The 26238-nt window shown below is 42.6% G+C and overlaps 1 protein-coding gene across 4 annotated transcripts in view; it reads right to left on the minus strand.

Moving 5' to 3' along the window:
* The window catches only part of HAVCR2 (hepatitis A virus cellular receptor 2), a 47532-nt gene that overhangs the window by 12498 nt on the left and 8796 nt on the right, over positions 1-26238 (minus strand). For 3 of the 4 annotated variants that reach the window (XM_089336165.1, XM_008255320.5, XM_089336166.1), the window contains 5 exons: positions 12698-12760; positions 10978-11316; positions 10017-10100; positions 5044-5084; positions 2439-2565 (listed from right to left, as the gene is read on the minus strand). In XM_089336165.1, the coding sequence (XP_089192291.1) occupies positions 2439-2565; positions 5044-5084; positions 10017-10100; positions 10978-11316; positions 12698-12755 (649 nt within the window). In that variant the 5' untranslated portion in view covers positions 12756-12760. Of the gene's footprint in view, positions 1-2438; positions 2566-5043; positions 5085-10016; positions 10101-10235; positions 10943-10977; positions 11317-12697; positions 12761-26238 lie in introns of those variants that run through there. The other variant, XM_089336167.1, reaches the window with a different exon arrangement.

Raw genomic sequence — 26238 nt, forward strand, 5'->3', positions numbered from 1 at the left:
ACCCCATGGGAGACCAGGAAAAGCACCTGGCTCCTGGCTCCTGCCATCGGATCAGCACGGTGCGCCGGCAGCAGCGCGCCGGCCGCAGCGGCCATTGGAGGGTGAACCAACGGCAAAGGAAGACCTTTCTCTCTGTCTCTCTCTCTCACTGTCCACTCTGCCTGTCAAAAAAATAAATAAATAAATAAATAAAATGACCTAATATTTGCATATAACCCATGTCCATTCTCCTGTACACTTGAAATCACCTCTAGGTTACTTAAAATACCTAATGCAATGTACATGCTCTGTAAATAACTGTCATACTATATCATTTAGGGAATAACAGCCAGTAATCAAAGTCTGCATATGTTAAGTACACATGCTAATTTTTTTCAATTATTTTCCATTTGAGATTAGATGAAACCATAAATGCAGAACTGTCAGGGTTGGCCAGCCACTTCTATGTGTACACAAAGTGTTAGATTTCTCCCACACCTCTTATCCATTATACAAACTAGGGTGGTCCCTTAGATGAAGAACTTCACAGATTTCAGAAAATTATTATTGCACCTTAACAGCCCTTAAACTGCATATTTGGGGCCAGTGCTGTGGTGTAGTGGGCTAAGCCTCCACCTATAGTTCCAGTATCCCATGTAGGCACCGGTTCGAGTTCCAGCTCCTGCACTTCCGATCCATGTCTCTGCTATGGCCTGGGAAGGCAGTAGAAGATGGCTCAAGTCTTTGGGCCCCTGCAACCACATGGGAGACCCCAAAGAAGCCCCTGGCTCCTGGCTTCAGATCAGCCTGGCTCTGGCCATTGCGACCATTTGGGGATTGAACCAGTGAACAGATCAAAGACTTTTCTCTGTCTGTAACACTACCTCTCAAAAAAAAAAAAACATTCATATGACCAATCCACAAACTCCACTAGCTTCTGTGGACAGAAAACATAGTGGTGAGAAACAGCATAGCCCTTGTTTCAAATCCTACACCCAATCAATCAACTGTGTAAAGTTGGGCAAGGCACTTCACTTTTCACATGTTGGTTCTCCATGGGAATAATTTCTGTACCTATCTCATGTGGTGAATGCAAGACTCAATGCATATATAGAATTTGGCAGGTTCAAGCCAAGATAAATCAAGCAGCCTAACTCATCCCACTTTTCCCTGGAATGCCCCACTTTCAGCACTGGGAGTCTCATATATTAGAAATCCATTGCAGTCCTAGGTAAATCGGGGATGGTGGGTACATCTACATTCACAGTCATTGCTTTGCTTTCTGCTTTTTATTAGCTAGAAAAGCTGGTATAAGACCTCAGCCTCGGCTGGCACCGCGGCTCACTAGGCTAATCCTCCACCTTGTGGCGCTGGCACACCGGGTTGTAGTCCCAGTCGGGGCGCCGGATTCTGTCCCAGTTGACCCTCTTCCAGGCCAGTTCTCTGCTGTGGCCCAGGAAGGCAGTGGAGGATGGCCCAAGTGCTTGGGCCCTGCACCCCATGGGAGACCAGGAGAAGCACCTGGCTCCTGCCATCGGATGAGTGCAGTGCGCCGGCCGCAGCGGGCTAGCCGCAGCAGCCATTGGAGGGTGAACCAACGGCAAAGGAAGACCTTTCTCTCTGTCTCTCTCTCTATCCACTCTGCCTGTCAAAATAAATAAATAAATAAATATTTAAAAAAAAAGACCTCAGCCTCTGCCCTGATAGAAAAGAGCATATGTCATGACTGTCAATGGGTGTAAGTGGAAATATTTTGCTCTTGGTTGTGGTGTTCTCAGTGTAATCACCCATCAAAATTCATACATTAAACACACTTTAAAAGTACGGTTTATCATCTGTAAACTACACTTTTAAAAGGTCTTTCCAATGTAAATAAGAGGCTTGGAACAAGCTGTCTGTGAAGAGTGCCATGATGGAGAAAAACAAATTCTGTAACCCTGGTCATGACCCAGTGTTCAAGGGGCTTGGGATCCCTCCGTAAAGAACTCTGCCTAAGAAACAATCACAGTCCCATGCCCAGAACTGAGCGGGTGCTATTACTGTTATTATTTCCAAACACACCTAGACATGGTCATGAGTGGAAAACAGTTTTCTTAACCAAATAAAAGAAAGTGGGATCTGGAAGCACACCCTGAATGTGAACTCCAGCTTTTGCACCTACTGATTCCGGAACCTTAGTGAAGCGGCTTACTGCCTCAAAGCCTTATTTTCCTCTGCTGTAAAACAGGCATAACAATACTGTCTCATGAGGATAAAATGTATGTAAAACATTCTTACACAATGCCTGACTGGCACATGGTAAGAAAGAAATAAAAACTGGCTATTATTACTCCTAGGGTTTAGAGGATGAACAGGTGTTCAGCCTGATCATCCTCCGATATCCCTATAAACTTGTATTTCTATCTAAGTTTGTATTGGTTCCCAATCAAGGGAGAGAGAAGGAACATCAAATGACTTACATTTAAGAATGCAAGCACCAACAACAAGAATGACAGCCACCCCAGCAGAGACTCCTACTCCAACGTAGACATGGATCCTGGTGGTTGCTGTGGAACCTTGGAATTCACTAGCCAGTGTGAATCCTTGCTGTTAAGACATAAACAGAACTTAAGTAGCAAACAGCCAGGAATTGGTTGTATACTCAGTCAATCTCATGATTTAGGAATTAAGCCACCATCATCACAGTATCACATAATTGCAGGGACCTTAAAACCATCCTTGATCTCTTCTCTTGTAGAGAGGCCTCAAAGTACCACCCTAAGAAAAGGGCTACTCTAATATTTGGAGTCAGCAGGGAAAAATGCGTGCCCTTCTGTGCACCAGACAGAGGTGGAGCATTTAGTCAATAGACTGCTCCTTCCCAAGCACAGGTGGGCGCTGGAGCACAGTCTTGTTCTTTCAGGAGGTCCTGGCGCTCCACAGAGAGTTTTGGAGTGTCCTATTCTCTAAACATCGAAATCTCCATTTTCACACAAAAGCAGTGACTTAAGACCTAACACTCTGAAGCCAGAAAGTCCTTGGCTGAACTTCCTATTCTATCAGCATGAGCCCAGGAACCTTGTAGAATTACTGATAGGATTAATGACAAAAAGTACAACATGCTTAGCACAGGGCATAGTACATGATGAAGTAAATGATAGTTACTATGGCTACTATTCAGTTTGATTTTTTTCCTTAAAAAAGATTTATTTTATTTATTTGAAAGACAGATTCACAGAAAGAGGTCGAGACAGAGAGGCCTTCCATCCTCTGGTTCACTCCCCAAAAGACCGCAACAGCCGAAGCTGAGCCAATCTGAAGCCAGAAGCCAGGAGCTTCATCTAGGTCTCCCACATGGGTGCAGGGGCCAAAGCACTTGGACCATCTTCCACTGTTTTTCCAGGCGCATCAGCAGGGATCTGAATCTGAAGTGGAGCAGCTAGAACTCCCATCAGTGCCCATATGGAATGCCGGCACTGCAGGCCTGGGCTTTAACCCGCTGTGCCACAGTGCTGGCCCCTCAGTTTGATATTCTGATAATTCAAAGTCACACACAAAATTTTATTTCTGAGGTGGGCGCTGTGGCATAGTGGGTAAAGCGCCATCTGCAGTGCTGGCATCCCATATGGGTGCCGGTTCGAGTCCCAGCTGCTCCACTTTCGATCCGGCTCTCTGCTATGGCCTAGGAAAGCAGTAGAAGATGGCCCAAGTCCTTGGGCCGCTACACCCATGTGAGAGACCCAGAGGAAGCTCCTGGCTCCTAGCTTTAGATCGGCACAGCTCCGGCCGTTGCGTCCATCTGGGGAATGAATCAACAGATGGAGGACTCTCTCTCTCTCTCTCTCTCTCTGCCTCTCTGCCTCTCTGTAACTCTGCCTTTCAAATTAATAAATAAACCTTTAAAAAATTCTATATCTAAAATTTTAGTTCATTTTCTCTCTTTGAAAACAATAATAGCAAACATCTATAGGACGAAGGCATTTAGCATAGCAGTTACGATGTCTGTGTGCTACACTAGAGTATTTGGGCCCAATTTCCGGCTACAGCTTCTCACTCCAGCTGCTTTGAACATAGACCCTGGAAAGCAATGGTGAAGGCTCAAGTATTCACGTCTCTGCTGCCCACGCGGGAGATCTGGGTGAGGTTCCCAGCCCCCAGCTTTTACCCAACTGAGGGCATCTGGGGGAATGGACGGCTGGATGGGAGTTTCCTCTCTCATTTGTCTTTCTCTGCTGCTCTATCTCCCAAATATTATTTTCAAAAAATTTTAAACCAAAAAAGTCAAGGTAGTTTAATCTTCCACTTATTCAAAACGCATTTGCACATTTATTCCACAGATATACTACCCCTGCAGTAGCAGAAGTCCTGTATGCAAGGTTTTGTGCATTAAGCACTGGGGGCACTCAGAGGCACTTAAAAAGCAGCCTTTGATCACAAAGAGAGGAGGGACAAGAAAAAGATACAGATCATGGGTTGTGAATACCCAAGCAGGTGAGAGAATCCAGTGAATACGGCTTCCTGGATAATTCTGCAAAGAATTTTTTAAGTCACCGATACAAGCTTGCTGTCTACTGATTTTCCTCTTATTCTGAGAGGGTAGGGGTCACTAAAATCATGATTAATTGATGTACTGTTTTCTTTACGGTTAAAGACATAAATTCTTGGCTTTTAACATCCCTGATTGGTGTTGAGCATATGAAAGTAAACAACTTTAAACAGTCTTTCTTACTGAATTGCAATGGAAGCAAAAAGAAGTGTATTTTACAGAGAAGCAGTCTTTGAATCCTCCACAATGGCACACAGTTTTGTGAAAGTGGAGAACAGGGACAAAGTTCTACTGCTTCCTGTTTCTGGCTTTCCAGCACTCACTGTGGAACAAGAACTTTCCACACATAACCTTGCTCCATCCTTGCGATGGGCCCATGCAGTTAGGACTGTCAGCATCCACCTTTACAGCCCAGCAACCTGAGGCTAAGGGAGGTTCAGACTCTGCCCCTAGCAGACGGCAAGCATGAAGACAGTCTAAAACCAGATTTTTTTTTTAATTGAGCATTATATTGGCTCACAGGCAAAAGAGTTACTTACTATTTGATTTCTATCATGGACAGTCAACAGTGTCTGTGTCTCTGCAACAAGAGAGAGAGAGCAGCAGTAAATAATAGCTAAGAATATTTTCTTATATCTGAAAAATTTTGAAGATGTCTATAACTCATTTAGAACTCATTTTACTCCATACTGTCTGTAATACATGGGAGACCAACAAAATTGACTTGACTTTAGTCTGATCACATTTTTTCACTTAGATAATGATCCCTGTTCCATGTTTGATGAAATGGAGACTTTCGTCAGGAAGTCCTATGTTGAAGATGTAAACTGCTTTGCCCACGGGACCAGTGTGAGTTCTACAAAAACCCAATGATGTAGATAATACTCAGGCATTAATTCAACTTAGACTTTGAAGACAACAGAAAATTATTTTCTTGAAAATTTTTACCAGTTACTTATCAGAAGAGAGTATTCAGTTGCCTGCAAATGGAAATAATATCTAATAACTCTAACTGTAATTTACCAGGAGTCAAGCATTATGCTAAACATTTTAATGAAGTATCTCATTTAGCATTCAAAACAACTACCCTGCAGTATCCTTACTCCGTTTATATAGATGAACTGGAAAGTTGGGAAGTGACTTACCCAAGGTCACACAGCTTGGTGAGCGACAGAAATAGCCTTCCAACTGAGCATATGTGCCTTTAAACATGTACTCTAAACGAAACTGCCTTCAACAATGTTCCCCTCGCATTGTCACACTATGCAGAGGTTCGCCATGCTCAGGTGCCTGCTCATCTTTCCTTTGGGTTCATTTATTTCTCCCTCTGCTTAGTCATTCAAAGGCTATGCAGTACCTCTCTACCCTACGCCAGGCGCAGGGAACAGAAAAGCAAACTAGATGGACACAGGCCCTGACCTTGTGGATACTGCCTTCTAAAAATAAATAGACTGTCATCTCTGGGAAAACTAAACATGGTTACACATTTTTCTGGCTAAGTCAGAGAATTTGTAACTCCTTAAATGTAAGGATCATCTTTTGAAAGCTTTAAAATCTAAATTATTTTAATGTGTGTAAAGTGTTCAACCAAATGCTCAGTTAGCATACTATAATTTACATATAAAGGCACAGTCTCAAACTTAAAACTATTCAAAAAAAAAAAAAAAAAAAGGCAGAGGTAATGATTCAGTTACCTTTGCTCTTATTACCCAGAAGAAATTTAAAGCATGGGAACCATGTAGACAGAACTTCTAAGTAAACATGAATCTTAACCACAAGTAAGAATTTCAAAGGGAATTTCAGTTCTTACTTCCCAATAATCATTTCTCTTAGTTTAAATGGGAAGGCTTTTTTTTTTTTTTTACTTAACTTTGTTATGAAACTGATCAGTAATACACAGCGCTGTTGTGTTACAACAGTTACTTTCATACACATTTGGCCATCAGCCACACTGAATGGGGCAGTGAGAGGAAGAGCAATGTCTTTCTTAGAGAATGCAAGACTTGGCTAGGGTAAGGCAGTGGCTATGGGATGCGACACTCATAAAATTACTGCAAAAACTTAGTAGTTGCCACCCATTCAAAACTAATTACATGATAGACACTTCGCTTAGCAATATAAAAGCACAATGTAACTTTACGCTCACCACAATAAGGACCTACTACTATTTCACACATTTCTCAGATGAAGAAACTGAGTCTCAGAGAGCTTCTTTGCCCCAGATCATACAACTACTCATTGGAAAATTGGGGTTCAGAACAGTTCTGTCCCAGAGGTGGAGATGCACCTGCGACCCAGTCCTGCCTTCTTCAGGCAAAACAGAGAATGCCTGTGTTTGTTCTGTGTTCAAGGTGGGTTTAGGAGATTCCACAGCTCTTGGAACTCTAAAGATTCCACTGCATTTATACCAAACCTATCAGATGCACCCACATCCCACATTTTAAAAAAAATTATATTTAACTACCTAAGAGTTGAGTTGCTGGTGACTAGTTGACATAATGTTACATGTTACAGACAAGCCATTAAATATTCATTCATTTCCGGTTTTTATCTATTTTTGAATCATTACTTATTTAAATATTTTTTTAACCACATCCTTGAAAAGTTCAGACTCTATGTACTAAGCCAATATTCTCGTATGCAATAGATAGCCTGATTTTTGTTGCCCTGAAGTGAAGGAACTACAGAGAAGGAGACTTGTGTTTGTGGTATGCTTAAGTACAAGGCAAGGTACTGTCCCATGAGGAAGTGAACTCCCATCCCTATATGCCTGTATGTATGAGATTATGTAGTATTTACCAATTCACTGCTGATGTTGCAAAGTTCATTGAAGCCCAGGATAGGAAATTGGAACTAAACAACTCCTCAAGTCCCTTCTATGCCTGTGAATTTAAGTTCTTTAAAATATAACAATGACATACTATAAATATGATATGACTTGATTAGCCCAAAACCTGAGTGATCATCTGTTCCCACCATAATTAACTTCATCAACTGTGTAAGATGTGCTGGCTCCCCATCACTGGGGTGGTGAGGCAGGAGATAGTACTGAACCCTTGTAAATTAAAAATTAAGGGGCCAGCACTGTTTCACAGTAGGTTAATCCATTGCCTGCAGCACCTGTATTCCATATGGGTGCCTGTTTGAGCCCCAGCTGCTCCACTCCAATCCAGCTCCCTGCTAATGTGCCTGGAAAAGCAGTGGGTCCCTGAACCCACGTGGCAGACCAGGAAGAAGCTCCTGGCTCCTAGTTTCCACCTGGCCCAGCCCTGGCTATTACAGCTACCTGGGGAGTATACCAGCAGATGGAAAATTCTCTCTCTCTCTCTCTCCCTCTCTCTGCCTCTCCCCTTCTCTGTAACTCTGCTTTCCAAATAAATAAATCTTTCTTAAAAATAAAAGTAAAGTGTTATTATTATAACAATAACTAATATTTGAGTGCTTCCCTATGGGCAAGGTACTCTGCTGAGCACTTCACCTCCATTCTCATGTTGAATTTTTACAGCACCTTAGAAAGTATGGATGGAAAACCCTTTAAGGTAGAGATAAAGGAACTGATGTCAGAGTGTTTAAAAAAACCTTACTAAGTTCACAGAGCTCATGAGAAGAGCTGAACTGAGAACCTGCTCACTTATTACAGAAGTACTTAACCACAATCTCATTCTGCCTCATCATCTTACTGATGGCACTAATGACGATAGTTATTGAGTGTACACTGTACTCATACCCTGAGCTAAGCAATTTTGACTTTCAACTTTGCATTTAAATCTTATCGTATGAGATTGGTTTTAATAGACTCACCAATTATCATCTCATTTTGTAGGGGAAAAAAAAAGAGCTCCAAAGAGTCAGAGAGACCAGGGCTCTGACCAGAAATAACTCAAGATTAACCTCCTTGATCAGTGAGTGAGTCTGAGGTCTGTCCTTTCTGCTCTCCCTTCTCTTCCCTGGGAATGTTCTTAAAGAATTACATGAAGCACTCAGCTGCTCCTTCTAAGGTGGGAATGCAAAAAAGCTGATGAGCTTTATCCCAGTTAGAAGAAGTGAGAATCAAAAAGTTCATGAAAATGTGTATTGTGAGAAATCCATGTGTGGATTTCAAAATTTTTTGCACCAAAATAAATATATCTTTTAATTCTACTTTCCAAGAACTTCCTAAAATACTGTCATTTTGGAGACAGCATTGTGGCATAATGGTTAAAGCTACTGCCTGAGATGCCAGCATCCCATATGAGCAATGGTTCGAGTAATGGCTGCTCCATTTCTGATCCTGCTCCCTGCTAAGGTGCCTGGGAAACCAGCCAAAGACAACCCAAATGCTTGGTCCCCTGCATCCATGTGGGAGACCCGGAAGAAGCCCCTGACTTCTGGCTTTGGTCTGCCCCTACCCTGGCTGTTGTGACCATTTGGGGAGTAAACCAGCAAATGTAAGATCTCTCTCTCTCTGAATATGTATGTGTGTGTGTGTGTCCCTCTCTCTGTAACTCTGCCATTCAAATAATTAAAATAAATCTTTTGGGGGAAAAGAAAATATAGAAAAAAATACTCATATTAGTCTCCAGACACAGACTAGGGCCAATCCATGATAAAACATCACCAGTCCAGGAGAAAATGAGACATTGATAACGGCAATGTTAGCAGTTTTTTCACTAAATCAAATGTATTTAATATTTAAGAAAAAGACTTGTTTTTTAATTTAGGGTTTTTTTTGTTTTGTTTTTTTTTTTTTTTTTTTTTTTTTTGACAAGCAGAGTTAGACAGTGAGAGAGACAGAAAGGTCTTCCTTTTCCGTTGGTTCACCCCCCAAGTGCCCACTATGGCCAGCATGCTGCGCCGATCCGAAGCCAGGAGCCAGGTGCCTCCTGGTCTCCCATGCGGGTGCAGAGCCCAAGGAATTGGGCCATTCTCCACTGCACTCCTGGGCCACAGCAGAGAGCTGGCCTGGAAGAGGAGCAACCGGGACAGAATCCGGCGCCCCAACAGGGACTAGAACCCGGAGTACCGGCGCCACAGGTGGAGGATTAGCCAAGTGAGCTGTGGCGCCGGCTTTTTGATTTAGTTTTAAGTTAAAACATAAATAATGACTAAAAGAGTGTCCATTTTAGCACAAGGATGGCTTCATGAAAAGAAGACTTGTTTTTCCCTTATTTGGCAAAACATGTAGATTACCAAAACTTTTTCTTGGGAAGTGGGGAATTTTACTGGGGCATGAAATTTAAAACTCTCTGAACCCACTCCTTAGACAGAAGAGGAAGCTGTATTCCAGAGAAGTGAAAGACCTTGGCCCAGGTCACATGGCTGGCTAACTCTGAATGCTAACCCACGGAGCCTTTTCCCCAACACAGGTGCGTCTCCACCATCTCCCTCCCCTCAAACACTATGCCATACCTCAGGTACAGAGAACATTCACATTTGGACTCCTAGACTGTTTTCCCAACCCTTTCCTATGTTTAGAACCCTCTGAACTGAGAAACCAGCTAAAAGCTTCCTCCCATGTCCCGTGCGTTATTACCTGAGCCTTGTTCCTTGGTGGTGAGCATCCTCGGAAAGGCTGCAGTCCGGTCTGTCTGTGCAGTCGGAGCAGGGGTGACCTTGGCTAATGACAGAAGCCAACATAAAGGTGAGGCTTCCTCTGAGAGCACAGAGCTTGTTTCAGGGAATTAAAGGAGAGGCAGGAAAACCAGGGAAGACAACAAATAAAGAGAAACATATCCTCAACTCCCAAACCTACCCAGACACCTTCACCTAGCGGGCGTCACTCATTTCCACTGTTTGGCAGAGGTGAGATGCAGTCCTCACTATTACAGTTTCCTTGTTAACAGAACTAACAACCACACACCTGGCTACGCTAAAACACCTGAATACAAATTATCTCAAAATCTTTCTGGTGGCTTCAATGGTAAATTTTATTTTATATTTTATAAGGAGGAGAACAGAGTTTAAATACTTGCCCAAGATTACATGGCTTGGAAGAGGTACACCAGAATTTGAATTTTGCCTTACCTGGGCACAAAATAGGTACTCTGTAAATCTTGAAACATACAATCACATGCACTCCCCCACCCACATGCACAATCCAGTGGTTCACAATCCAGGTGGCGTCTGGCACAGACTTTGTATAACACTAATTCTCAGACTCAGCCTGCAGAGAAGCTGATTTCTCTGGATTGAGGGTGGGGCCCGGGCATCTGCAGTTGTTTAAAAAAACACTCTACATGTGATTCCATAGAAGAATTGGGGTTCTGAACCATAGGTATAGGCCTTTCTTCCATAGATCTTGGCTGTGAGCAGCAAAACGGATGCAAGGTATGAAACAGCACTGGGCATCCCTGGTGGGCCCTGTCAAATATTCAGTCTTGAAAGCCAACCCCCAGGGCCATAATTAAAGAGGCCAGAGGTGAAAATAATCAGTATATTTAATAGGATCCATAGGTAAATCTTATGCATAAAGAAGGCTGCAAAGTCCCACTCACCTGGTATGATGACCAACTCCAGGGTTAATTTGCCATCATTCATTGGGCCTGGGTACTGTATTCGGCAGCAGTAGGTTCCGCTGTCTGCTGGGGTCACATTCTCTATGAGCAGGGACACGTCTCCTTTGCGGAAATCTCCCTTTAGGTGGTATCGGCTGGACTTCCGATAGTTCACACTCCTCTCACCAATGCCGAGCACCATGTCGTGGCATTGAAACACAGGGCAGACCCCCCTGCCCCAGCACACAGGCACGAGATCCCCTGAGGAGGCTGGAGTGTATCTGCAGGGCAGAAGGGCGTTCTGACCCACCTCGAATATGTTTGTCAACTCCAAAGACCCTGAAGGGAGAGGGAAAGAAATTAAGTCCCTTGCAACGTGTGAAGTGGGCCCATCTCGGGGAAATGGCAGGTAATGCTTTACAGAATGAAGATGAAACCACTGCCACTGGTGAGTTTGGAGGATGACTAATTGTGGCAATGATCTGCAAGAGATCAGAAGCACTGGGGAGCCTTGTTAAGATGCAGATTCCGCATCTACCCAGTTGGTCTAGGGTGGAGCCTGAGAACTTGCATTTCTAACAGCTCCCAGGTGTTGCTGATATGGCTGGTCATGAAATATCATTTTCAGAACCATTGTCCTAGGAGAGAACTGTGTCCTAGGAGCTCGCTCTGTGAACATGAGAGGACAAGGCTATGGAAAAAGAAAATCAGACAGTGGGTCATTGTTAGCCAGGAAAAAGGCCCACCTGTCTGGGCTTGTCTGTTCATCAACCAACGGTGCTTTCACTAACATAAATTGCTCTCTTATTTTAAAAACCTGTTTATTTACTTACTTACTTCAAAGGCAGAATAAGAGAGAGAGAGAGAGAGAGAGAGAGATGGGGGGTGGAGAGAGAGATCTTCCATACACTGGTTCACTTTCCACATGGCTCCAATAGCCAGGTCAGCCCAGGCTGAAGCTGCCAGGAACTCCATCCAGGTCTCCTACATGAGTGGTGGAGGTCCAAGTTCTTGGGCCATCATTACTGCCTCCCAGGTACATGAGCAAGGAGCTGGATTTGAAAGCAGAGTATCCAGGACTCGAACTGGCACTCTAATACTTGGGAATCCCAAGCAACGGCTTAACCCACTATCCCTCAACAGCCGCCCCTCTCTCTTACTTTTTTCTTTAAAGCACCAGGTAAAAACATTTGCCCAAATAAGCTTATACATTTGAAACCACTCACAAGTTGCCTGGAATTTTAAAATCAATTTCTTTAAAAGTATAACATGTATACATCTATATGCAGGAAACCATTCAAGTAGCATAAAAAGGGTGATCCCCTCTCCCACCTCTTTCCTATTTCCCAGCTGCTCTTCCTGGAACCTACACATTAGGAAACGTCCACATATTCCTGCTCCCCTGTGATGTAAATACACACACACACACATACACATGCACACACACACTCAGAAACCTAAAACAAACATCAGTCTGTCCTTTGCTTCTTTCAGTAACAATACGACTTGGAGACATTCTATACCATTAAGTTTTGTCAACTTCATTGCCCCATCATACGTATATCACATGTATTTCCTCACTCTACCACTTACAGATATTTATGCTGCTTTAAAACTTTTGTTATCACAAACAGTGTTTCTATGGCCATGCTTATATCCCTCTCTCGTGCACTCCATACAACACCATTCTCCCGTTGTAAATATCCACACCCATACTTACTTGTAGGTAGCAGCAGCAGCAGCAGCAAGGCACAGTCAAAGCAAAGATGTGAAAACATGGGTTCTGCAGAAGAAACACCAAAGGATGGCTCTAGTTAGGCACTGTTTGAACTGAGTGCTTCCTCTGCCTGTGTCTCCACTCCACAATCGTATGAGCAGTAGTCACCCTTGAGGATCACCACAAGCACACCAATGATTCCTGTACTGATGCTGCCACGTCTACTGTCACAAAAAAGGGAAGCCCCAGTTTTATGTCACGCCACACCACACACATCCTGTATGCACTCTGATATTTATTCTCAGATGTCTACAAAGAGGAAGCAGTACTGGAGGGGAAGAAATGTATTAGTGAGGGCAAGTAGAAAGAGCCTTCTAAAATCTCAGATGAAATAGGCCTGAAATGGACCAGCCCACCCGCCTAAGGGGTAACACAGAGTATGACTGTATCATTCATGCATCGATCCAGTCAAGCCAGTCCACCAGGCAGATTGTGGGCTAATGTCTAGGAAGCACCTGCTTGCTGCCAGACCCTGGACCAGGAGCCCGAAAGTGCAGCAATGACCGCTATGCACCTCATCCCTACATTTATTGACCGTCTACACCCAGTCATGAGCCTGATAACACAGGTAAGGTTGTGTTCTATAACCTTGCAAGATCTGTGTTCCTCATTTATAACATGTATAATATGGGGATATTGTGTTAGGTGAAGATGGACACCTCTCAGCTCTCATTTTCTGACTTTGACATTTACACCCTCAAACTTTCCATCTAAAGAAAGATGTATTCCTTCTGCACTGCTTCTTTCCCTCTGCCCTGGATGCAGCTGGGGGGACCTCAATGTCCATCTTCCTCTCATGCACACAGGTGGCCATTTTCCCCCATCCTGGAAGGTTTCAGGTATGAAATTCAGAAAACGCTGATTTCCAGCCATGTATCCATTATACTGAGGTAAAATTTCTAACTCAAGGAGGGTGACTTTTATCTGGATACCTTAAGAGCCAAAGCTTCTTGACAAAAGGAAGTGAGTCCACAGACAGTGGCTTCGGAAAATCCTGTGGCCTTTCTCAATGTCTGGGTTTGCTGAGTTTCCTTGTCAGTCACCTTTATGCTATTAAATGCATTTACTATGAATATGGAACTTGCTCCAAGTGCATACTTTTATAGTGTCATAGAATGGCAGGTATTCAAGAGGTCTTAGTTAATTGCCCCATTTTATAGAATGCAAGTCCCCAAGCTCCAAATTTTCTGACTATAAACTGTTGCAAAACTTAATTTTGTCCTCAATTTGTCTGCTCACATAACTAATAACAACCATCACATGCCCATATTGAAGTATGAGGTAGTGTGGATTAAACAGGGGTTGGGTTGACATTTACGAGCTGCACGGCCTTGGGCAGGGGTCTTGAGAGCATCAGTCCTCAGTTTCTATGTTTGTTCTGGCTTTATGACTCTCTTGTCTGTGCATCTCTGGAATTGCTGCTGAGAGCTGCATTCTAACACATTAATGATTTCCTGATCCTTAACTTGTAGATATGAAGGAGCCTAGAGATCTGCTCTAATCCTTTCTTTTTTCTGTGTGTGTGGTGGGGGAGGGATGGTTAATTTCTATTTCTTACATGTTTTTGAAAATTGTGTAGGTTAATCCATAAGCTGTACTTTGGAAATTTATATTCGTTAAATAAAAGTTAAAAAAAATTAAACCATAAAAAAAGAAAAAGAAAAAGAAAATTGTGCAGGTAATGTACTAGCCCACTTTCCGTTATTGTAACAAAATGCCTGCACCTGAAAAACTCACAGAGAGGTTTAGGGGCCACGCTGTGGCATAGTGGGTAAAGCTGCCCTGCAGTGTCAGCATCCCGAATGGACACTGGTTCAAGACCCGGTGGCTCCACTTCCAATCCAGCTCTCTGCTATGGCCTGGGAATGCAGTAGAAGATGACTCAAGGCCTTGGGCCTCTGCACCCATGTGGGAGACCTGGGAGAAGCTCCTGGCTCCTGGCTTCGGATCTGCACAGCTCCGGCTGTTGTGGCCATCTGGGGAGTGAACCAGCAGATGGCAGACATGTCTGTCTGTCTGTCTCTCTGTCTGTCTCTCTCTCTCTCTCCCTCCGCCTCTCTTCTCTCTGTGTGTGTAACTGTGACTTTCAAGTAAAATAAATAATAAAATAAAAAAGAGGTTTATTTAGCTCCTTGTTCAAGGGCATTGCACTAGCATTAGCTTGACTCTGGTGATGATCTCACCATGGATAACACCATAGGGAAGGAAGTCTACATGAGAGGGAGAGACCTCATGGTAGGGCAGGAAGACTAAGGAAGGAAAGAGTTCAGGCCTCCCTTCTTTATAACCAGCCTCTCTTGAGAACTAACTCTGAGACCCATGAGAATTATCTTCACCCATTCTAGGAGTGATGTCCCCTCTGGCCTAATCAACTCCTACTAGGCTCACAAACTACATCACCACCTGGAGACTATGCTTCTAGAAGAAGAATTTTTGGCAGACAAACTACGACCAAATCATAGCACTCATCCCTGGGCCTCACAGCACATGTCTCCACAATACAAAAGGCATTCTTTCTGTGTCAACAGTCCCAAAGTCGAAACTTGTTCCAGCACCACTCGAAAGTCCAATTTTTAAATCTCCTCTGACAGTCAAGGAAAACTCTTTCAGCTATGAGTTCCTATATAATTGAAAAACAAGTTATCTATTTCTAAGATACAATGGCAGCCCACAGATAAGATACACATTCGTATTCCAAGAGGAAAATACAGGTAACTAGAAAGGAGGAATCAGCACAGAGCAAGACCAAAACCCAGCAAGGTAGACATTGAATATGAAAGTCCCAGGTCTGGCATCCTGTACAGACTGCAGCAGTGGGGTGGCCCCCAAGGCCTCAGGCAGCCCTGCTTCTGTGGCTTTGCAGGTTGGAGGCCACACAGCTCCTCTGTGACTGGTGCTTGCAAGAGGCGGACACGGCCCGGTGCTGATGGCTCTGCCTTGCTGTCGTGTCTGCTGTTGCTCTGCTCCCAGAGCTTCCCGAAGGCACTCTCCCAGTGGGGAATCTCGCAGGGATGCTGTCCCTGGAGCCAGTTTCTGCCTGGCTTCCCATGGTGGCTTTGGAATTGTGGTAGAAAATGCCATCTCCCTACAACTCTTGGATTCTGTCTTCAACCAGCACAACACAGACAGCACAAAGTTCTGCCACCTGAATTAAGTGGCACCTGGGCCTGTTATATCACATATCCAAAGCCCAGAGCACTTCAATCAAAAGAAGAGAGGTAAATCCCAAGGCAGCCGGGGCAGCAAGCCTGAGCAGGACACTCAGGGCACTTTCGTAAAATTATCCTGCTCCGAGAGCTTTCACGGTCTGTGATGGGAAAGGCAATCTCACAGATTCCCAAGATGCTCCCTGAGCCTCTCTCTCACTGTCCTGATGCAAAGCAACCGAGTCCTTCCTATCTGCACTATTCTCTTCAGCAACAGGTCACTCAGCCATATCCATTAACCCTTTTCCTTTTCCCTCATCACAGACCTGCCTGCAAATTTCCCAAGTCTTTCTGTTCTGTTTCCTTTTGATCTCAAGTCTCACTGTGCATCTGATTAAAAGCACCCATGTTACCATTGCCACTGCCTGGATGATTTGCTGTTTAGAAATTCCTCCATGGGGCCGGCGCTGTGGCGTAGCGGGTTAACGCCCTGGCCTGAAGCGCAGGCATTCCATATGGGCGCTGGTTCGAGACCGGGCTGCTCCACTTCCGATCCAGCTCTCTGCTAAGGCCTGGGAAAGCAATAGAAGATGGCCCAAATCCTTGGGCCCCTGCACCCGTGTGGGAGACCCAGAAGAAGCTCCTGGCTCCTGGCTTCGGATCAGCACAGCTCCGGCCGTTGCTGCCAATTGGGGAATGAACCATTGGATGGAAGACCTCTCTCTCTCTCTCTCTCTTTTTCTCTCTGCCTCTCTTCTCTCTGTAACTCTGACTTTCAAATAAAGAAATCTTCAAAAAAAAAAAAAAAAAAGAAAGAAAGAAATTCCTCCACCAGATAAACTAGTTCATCATTGTTAAATTTAGCTTCCCATAAAGCTCAAGCATGTGGACACAGTTCTGTCAAGTTCTTGGCAATGATGTAAGAAGGATGACCTTTACCAATTTCCAATGGACCCTCATTTCTACGTGAGAGTAGCTTCCTTGTCCTCATCTCCTGAGCTCTCAGCAGAATCATCCATAATGCTCTATCTATAGCATTTTCTATCTTGTTCCCCCAAACTCTTCCACCCTCTGCTCATTAACCAGTTCCAAACCCACTCGCACATTTTCTGGAACAGTTGTAGTAACAATCTTACACCTTGGTATCAATTCTCTGTATTAGTCCCTTTTTCTATTGCTTTAATGAAATACCTAGGAGTTGGTACCTAACAAAGAAGTTTGCTTTGTTTACAGTTTCAGAGCTTGAAAGACAGCCCCATTGATTTAGCCTCTGATGAGTTTCCAATGGCAGATGGCATCACAGTGAAAACATGTGCGAGATAGAGAGAGAGAGAGATCCCATGGTGAGACGGGAAACCAGAGTGTGGGAGAGGCCAGGATTTCTCCAAATAACCCCCTCTGGAAAACAAACTCTGGATCCCAGGAGAACTAGCTTCATCCCTTCCAAGGGCAACGCTTTCTATGGCCTAATCAGTTACTACTTGGCCTCACCTTTTAAAGTTCCCACTCCTCTGAATATTTCCACACTGATATCAAGCTCCCAACACATGAATCTTTGGAAGACAAACCACCTCCAAAGCATAGCAGGTAATATGCTCAAATGACTAAAAAAAACAGAGCAATATAAAAAGCTAATATTAAGAAGCCCTGCTCTCACCCCTCCCTATTTCTCCCACCTGCCCTTGAGGCTTCTGTTTTCATAAGTCTCTTGTGTCTACTCCTAATACAAAAATAAGAAAGTGAAATATGTATTTGTATTAACTCTTTTATTAGACAAAATAGTATACCACATACACTTTTTGTACCTTGTGTTTTATTTTGCTATTGTATTTGCTGATGTGTTTTTTAAAAACCCCAGACAGGTTATTTCAGTCTTAGAAACTTTAGTGTGCATCTTCTTTTTTAAAAGTGGAATTCTGCTGCATAATACCAGTATCACATAACAGAGTTAATAAAGATGCCCTCACAACACCTCATATTGCAGCCCATAATCAAATTGCCCAGATTATCCTTTTTCAATTGGTTTGTTTAAATCCAGACCCAAACAAGCTCCACACATGGCATTTGTTGTGTCTCTAGAGTCTCTTTTAATCTAAGCCAGTCTTCCCGCCACCCACCAGCCACAGGTGGTTATGCTCACACAAACCAGCTGTCCTGTGGAATGTTCTACATCCTGGGTTTGTCTGTTCTTGTGGTGTCATTGGCCTTGTTATTCTTTTCTTTGTATTTCCTGCAAATGAAATTTGTCACTCGAGGTTTAGGTTTAACTTTTCAGGTTTAAATTTTTGGCAAAAATACTCAGAGCTGTAACCTGTGCTTCATATTTCATCATAATAGTCCTATTGCCCCACATGTTCAGAGGTCAAGGTTGACCAACTTGCAACTTTCTTTTTAAACTTAACATTATAATCTTAAATTCTTTATATTTTAGCTCACATAGAATATCCTCATCCTTTATTACACCTACAAAAATCCCAGTGGAGGAAAACACTGGGAGAAAATAGCAAAGCTTTAATTCCCTTTCATATGAACTCTTCCTGCTTCAATTTTTTGTAAAGGTGATCCTGAAAGATCCACCAAAGTCTACAGTTTTTTAATTACACATAGTGGGAGTTTTCTTTTTGAAAGGAGCCTTTGAGGGCAGACGTTTGGTGCAGAGGTTAAACTTGGGGTTGCTGCAAACCGTATCAGAACGCCTGGTTCAAATTCTGGCTACTTCACTTCTAATCCAGCTTCCTGAGAATATGCACCCTGAGAGACAGCAGACCGTGGCTCAAATACTTTAGTCCATGCCATCCAGAGATCTGGGATCCTGGATTTGGCCTAGTCCAGCTCCAGCTATTGCAGACATTTGAGTAATGAACCAGGAGATGGTAGATCTCTCTCTCTCTCTCTCTCTCTCTCTCTCGGCCTTTCAAATAAAATGAAAATAAATAAATAAAAGTTTTTTTAAAAAAGGAAAGTATGGATGTTTCTGACAAAGTCTTTTCTATTATGATTAATTAGCTTCTGAACTATGTTTAGAAACTTGAATCACAAAATTTTTGAATGGCCACTTGTTACATGTTGGCTTTAATTACTTAAAAGGATATTTGGTAGAGGTTAATTTTTTTCCACCCTTTAGGCATCAAGAAAAGTGGAGGAAATCTCAGACTCCTTAAATATAGCCTCCATGCTCTGAATGAAAATATGAGAATTATGCCTAATTAGAACTGCACAATAATAGATAATTAAGGGACCACTTGACAAAATTCATCAGGTCAAAGGTAAAGAATTTTACCTTGGTCAGGAGACAGAAAAACATGGTTGACATAAATGAGACTACCTGGGAAAGCTCAGTCCAGTTGGAATCTATGCTATGTGATGGAGAAGGGCAGTAGAGTGGGTACTGGGGAGTAACCACAATGATCACTGAGGTATATGTACTTGATTGGAGTTGATAATCCATTATTAGTTAAAGTACAATATATCAGTATTCTACATGGACTAGCAGACCCAGAATTTTATAGAGGGAAATGCTGAGGTTAGTTATCAAGGGTAAGAGGTTAAGTTAAGCAACTCTGAGAGAGCTTCTGACTTCAAGATTGCAGTGAGTTTTGTTACTTCCCTTTAAAAGCACTTATCACCTGGTGTGTTTCTACAGTATTTTTAAAAATTCATCATGTAAGTAACAGATACTGTAGAACATTCTGAAATATATGAAAAAATGCAATAAAACAAAGATTATAATGCCAGTACCATGAGATAACCACTTTCAACATAACAGGTCCACTGTTTTTCTACAGGCCTCCAAATGTTCACAAATGTTTCATTCCTTGTTAATGTCAGTATGTCCCAAGGGTATATTATCAGAAAAAGCTGCAGACAACTGTGACCATCATGAACACACAGGCATCCAAGACAAGGTACAAAACAATTTTTGTATTCCCTATTAAGTCTCTGTCAGTTTGTAGACACTACATCAGATGGAAATAATTTTATTTTTGTGGTCTCGATCCTCTCATTTGTGGTGTGTTACTTTCGACACCTTTGTCCTCCCCACAAGGTAAAGGGTGTTTCAGACCATGAGATCCTGAACATACCTGGAAGGAAATCTCAGGGCCTTCAGAACGTTTACAAAGACAAATACATTTCTCCTTTGCTACTGACTCTCTCTCACAGTAAGACTCTGGGTGTTCTTACCAGGATATTAGCGTGTGTGTTTGCCAGTAAACTGTCTCAACAAAGACCCAATGATTTATTTATGCTGAAAATAACAGAAAGCCCAGTGGCAAGCAGCTTAAACTCTATAAAATGTATTGAGTGGCTGAAAATATTGAAAAATCCAGATTCCATCATGGTTTGATTCACTGGCCCCAGTGAAGTTACCGAGGACCTAGATTCTAGCTGAAATAGGCACGCGATTGTCTAATGCTGGCTACTTTCTCAGATTCCATGAGGACCCCTCTTGCACACCTACAGCATTCACATGCACACATCTAGAACAACTCTTGGCTATTCTCGCACAGGTTCAGGGGTTCATGCATCCTCAAAGGCTCAACTTGACTCGTTCCTGGACAGTCACTGCACCAAAAGGTTGAAAAAGCATAGGCCTGGATCATCTGCCCCAACCTCATGTCCTGAAAGTGAAAGAAGGGTACAGTGCATTGCAGGAAGAGAACTGGATGCTGGGCAGCAAAAATAATCGACCACTAGAGACTCCCTCCAAGAAAAGGATGAGATGAGGAGATAGGGAAAGAAACCTGCCCCTCCAGACAGGTTTTCTTTTTCTTACTAACAAAATGGCATTTTACTAATGCAATGGTTTTAAGCTTACCAGGATATGTTCTTCACAAGCCTGACAAGAGATAAAGAGCTTGTGTGTTTGTAGAGTTTTTGTATTAGTAACCATGAGCGATAGCCAGATGGATGAGGGTCAAGGTCACCCTCGACACAGTGCCAGAGCCAGCTTAGAGCCTCTCCTGGGCTCTTTGCCCCACAGCACCAAGGGTGCGGCCCAGCAAGGACAAGTCAGTGCTCTGAGACATCACAACAGTTCCCCAGCAAGTGGCTTTCACAGGAAGGCAGTGCCACCACTGCGTGAGGAACCAAACCTCTTCCAGCTAGGGGAAAGAGTGACGCTGTGGAAACAACACCCTTAATGGTCCAAATGGACCCTCAGTGAGCAAAACTGAAAGGGAGAAAAGGAGTCCACCAGCAAGGAAACTCTGCAGAGGGGTGAGTCAGTGTGCCAAGTCCCTCGGCAGGCTCCTCTTTTTATTTATTTTTTTTAAAGCTGCTCTGCAGATAAGGCTGTTCTTTTCTTTTTTTAAGCTTTATTTATTCAGTTGAAAGGTAGAGGTGCAGAAAGAGAGAGAGAAAGGGAGGGGAAGAGATCCTTCATCTGCTGGTTCACTCCCCAAATAACCACAAGGGCCCGGGCTGTAGCCAGGAGCTTCCTCCAGGTCTCCCACAAGGGTGCAGAAGCCCAAGCACTTGGGCCATCTTCCACTGCCCTACCATGCACACCCGCAGGGAGCCGGATTGGAAGTGGGGCAGGCGGGACCAAACTGGCACCCACATGGGATGCCTGTGCTGTAGATAAAGACTCAACCTTTTGTGCCACAGCGCTGACCCCTGCAGGCTTCTCTTGATAGAACAGGCCCTGTGCACCCTGCAAGAGCCCTGCTGGTGGAGGGGCACATGAATGGCCTCCCTCCTTCAGAGTACCTTCCCCTGCATGCTATCTCTTCTTTCTTTCTGTTTTCTGGTCTTTTGTTGTTGTTGTTTTAAATATTTGTTTGTTTATTTAAAAGCCAGAGTTACAGGGGTGGGGGAGATCTTAGATGCACTGGTTCACTCACTAAATGGCCGCAACAGCCAGAGCTGGGCCATGCTGAAGCCAGAGCTAGGAGCTTCTTCCAGGTCTTCTACATGGGTGCAGGAGCCCAGGTACTTGGGCCATCTGCAGTAAGGAGCTGGATTGGAAGTGAGGTAGCTGGGACTCAAACGGGCACCCACATGGAATGCTGGCACTGTAGGTGGTGGCTTAAGCCTCTGCACCACAGTGCCAGCCCCTTCTTGTTCATCTTTTACTCTGGGTTCACATAGCTCAGCTGATCGTCCTCTTTAGTTCACATGCTCACCATCAGTCCCAAGGAGGTCCCTTTCTTGTTTTATATCATTTTACTATTTTTCCCTCTAGCTCTGACCTGCATTCTCATTTTTCTGTTTTTTCATCGGCATCCCCTTCAAAGGGTAATGTTAAGCCTCTGTCTAAAACGCTTATTCCAGCTTCTACTTCCATTGGCAGTTAGGAGCTTCTGAGGCTCCAAGTCTTTGACAATACTCATTTTTAGTGAGACATTTTAACTGTTCCCAATACAACAGAATATGATGATGTCATAATATAGCATTAAGGTTAAACTTTTAATAGAAATACAAGACATACCAAACATCGCAGTAACATAAATTTAGAGCTTACATATACTTTTGAAACAAACTCTCAAGTAACCAGTCCTCAAACAAAACATAAAACGATGCCAGCTTCCTAAAGTTGTGCTGACAACTCCACCCCAAGAATGGGTACCTCTTGCTAATCACACAGTCTCCCTTCCCCTTGTCGTATAGGCATTTGTTATACAGCATTAATAATAAAAGACAGATGTAAGTTCATCTATAGAGTATAATTTCATCATCCATGTTTACTTCTCAAAATTGTATCTAAAGTTCTGCTTGTTTTTTTTAATTAATTAATTTATTTTTGACAGATAGAGTGGACAGTGAGAGAGAGAGACAGAGACAGAGAGAAAGGTCTTCCATTGCCGTTGGTTCACCCTCCACCACGCTGATCCGATGGCAGGAGCCAGGTGCTTCTCCTGGTCTCCCATGGGGTGCAGGGCCCAAGGACCCGGGCCATCCTCCACTGCACTCCTGGCCATAGCAGAGAGCTGGCCTGGAAGAGGAGCAACCGGGACAGAATCCGGCGCCCCAACCGGGACTAGAACCCGGTGTGCTGGCGCCACTAGGTGGAGGATTAGCCTGTTGAGCCGCGGCGCCGGTCTGCTTGGTTTTTACACTGCATGAATTAAAACGTGCTGCACTTGACAGTGAGCTTGTGAGATCTATCTACGCTCCAGTGTGTTTCTGTAGGTTGCTTATTTACATGATAAAATAATTTTCCTGAGAATAGATTTATTTCAAATTCTTTGTTAAGTCTATCCTAAATGGACATGTCATTTTCCATTTCAATTACCATAAACAATGCCATTCTGGACTTTCTCATAGACGATCCTAGCACATGTGTATGAGTTTCACAGGGATATATTTCTGAGTAGAATTACTGAGTCAGAGGGTATAACTAACTTGGACCTTCTTAAATAACACTGATTAGTTTCCTAGACTCCTACCAGCAGCATGTAAGAATTTCTTATCTACATCTTCAACACTTGGCGTTGCCAGAGATGACTTTGTTAACTGTTTCATTTTTTGCAGTTCATTTTTGCTAAAGTGGTAAAGATATGGTAGCATCTCACTCTGACTTTAATTTGCATTGCCCTGGTTATAACAGGCTAAGCACTTTTTCTTTTGTTTATGAATCATTTGGATTTTTTTTAAAGGTTTATTTTATTATTTATCAGAAAGGCAGAGTTAGAGAGAGAGAAAGGGAGATACAGAGAGAGATCTCCCATTCACTGGTTCACTTCCCAAATGGCAGCAACAGCCAGGGCTGGGTCTCCCATGTGGATGTACAGGCCCACGCACTTGGGACATTCTCTGCTGGTTTTCCAGGTGCACTAGCAGGAAGTTGGATCAGAAGAGGAGCAGGCAGGACTCAAACCTGTGCCTACATGGGATGCTGGCATCACAGGCAATGGCTTTACCCAGTATACCACAATGCCAGCCCCTAGAATTTTTTTTTTTCCTTGGGTAAATGCTTGTTTAATTTCTTGGCCTATTTTTTTTTTTTTTTTGCTGGGTTGATATTTTTCTTATTGATTTATACAAATAATTATGTATCCTGGGTTATACTACCCTGCTGGTTTCATCTGTTGCAAATAGTTCCTCTCACACTTTTGCTTTTCACTTTGTTTATGGAATGTTTTCTTGAACACAGTTTCTTGATTTCAATGTAGTGAAATTGACCAATCTTTTCTAAGTAGTGCATTTTGTATTTTACCTAAGAAAATTTTCTCTTATTCAAGGATTGTGAAATTATTACCCACATTAGCCTGAAAAGCTTCGTACTTCTATCTTTCAGTTAGGTTTTAATCCTCCTGAAATGGATTTCTCATGTTGTATCCTAGCCCCTTTCATTGAAAGTTCCAGCATTTATTGTATTTTCATTTGAGAGTCAGAGAGAGACAGAGAGAATCTCCTGGTTCATTCCTCAAATGTTTGCAATGGCCAGGGCTGGGGCTGAGGCAAGGAGTGTTCCAGTTACATGAGACATCACCACTGCCTCCCAGGGTCTATATTAGCAAGAATGCTGGAACCAGGAGCCAGAGTTGGAACAGAATTCAGGCACTCCAGTGTAGGATGCCAGTTTCCTAACTACTAGGCTCGATGTCCTCTCCTAGAAAATCCCAGCATTTCCCCACTACCGTGTAACATCATCTCTGTTGTATTTCAAAAATCATCTAAGCATGGATCTGATTCCTGTCCTTCTATTCTACTCAAATTCTCTAAACGTGCTCACTGTCTTAATCACAGCAGCATTATAATAGAGGTTGATGTCATGTAGGGAAAATCCTTCCCCTCTGTCCTTTTTTGAGGTTATCTGTGTAGGTTCTTTGTAACTCCAACAATTTTGGAATCATCTTATCAAATTAAAAAAACAACTTGGCAGAAATGATTAGATTATGTTGAATCCATAGATTAGTCTGGACAAAATCTGACCTCTTTCAATGTTAAGTATTTCAACCCATAAACATTTTGTCTTCCTTTCTATTGAGGTTTATCATCTCTTAAAAACATTTAAAAATGTTCTCCACAAAAAGTCTTCATTTTTTTATTTATTCCTGGGCACTATATATATTCCTGATACTATTTCAAATGGTATCTTATTTTAAAATTTTTATTTTCTGTTTCTGCTGTATACTGAAATTTATTTTTTGAATATTCGTTTTTTTTCTCAGCAACCCATAAACTCTAATAAGTCATCAGAGATTGTATTGAATTTTCTATGTTGACAATTATTTTCTACAACTAATAACTTAGTTTCTTCCTTTTCATACTTCTCATTTTTCTCCTTGTGCTATGCTGCTTAGAAACTCTAGTATACATTCTTTCCCAGAGTTCAAAGGCAAGGTTTCACATTCTAATTTGGGTATAATACATGCTACAAATTGTATAGAATAATTTATTATACTAAGGACCTTCTCTTCTATACTCAATGTTCTAGGAGTTTTTTCTTTTTAATGAGTGGATGCTAAATTTTATAAATGCCTTTTGCACATTTGTTGAATTGGTTGTCTTCTTTAGTATAGTGATAGAATACATTAATTTTCTATTCTGCACTGTGAGATAAACCATGAAACATTCAAGTTTTTTTATATTTTCGGACTTAACTTGCTAATTTACACAATCCCCATAAAGGAATGGGGTAATGTTTACTGTTTTTCTCTTCTGTAAGAGAGATTGTATAGATTAGAATTGTTTAAGTGTGTGTTTTCTGGCAATGTTTGGTCTGCATTATAAGAAAAATTTGAGTACTGATCTTTTTTTCTAAGTTGTTAGAAAACTACTCAGCTTCCTATTGAATTAGTTTTAGTAATTTTGTAAGAATTTATTTTGTCTAAGTTTTCAAATTTATTGGGATAAAGCTATTTATAATATTCTTTTATTCTGCTGTCTGCAATATCTATAGTAGCAACCCCCTCCCTTAATTTCTGCTATTGATTTTCCTTTGTCCCTCCCTCCTGCAAAGGTGATTAGAGAGTCTTGAGACCTGAGCATGTGGCTTGGAGGCAAAAGAGCTTCAGAAAGAATTAGTGGGAGTCTCTTCTTTCATTCTCAACATTAGATGCTACCTACACTAGACATGGGTACTGTGATTACCAAAGCTAAAGAAATTAAGTATCAATTGGTGTATCAATTTGGTGTATCAATAATACACCAAACCAAGGCTACACAGTTAATAACTGGTGGAGCCCAAATTTCAACATTCTGACATGTTTTCCAACACCAACCCATTCTGACACAACAGGTACCAATGAGGATCTAATGACTCAATCTAATGCTTTACACAAAGTACTCGGAATTAGGGTGTCACAAGTTTGAGTACCCTAGGAGGTAACTCCAGGTTTCTTCATTTTCATCCTCTCCGCTGCTATAGCCCCTTAAACTTGAGGTAAGAGT

This window comes from Oryctolagus cuniculus, chromosome 6 (assembly GCF_051225735.1).
Source record: "Oryctolagus cuniculus isolate XC-2025 breed Fujian yellow rabbit chromosome 6, ASM5122573v1, whole genome shotgun sequence".
NCBI lineage: Eukaryota > Metazoa > Chordata > Mammalia > Lagomorpha > Leporidae > Oryctolagus > Oryctolagus cuniculus.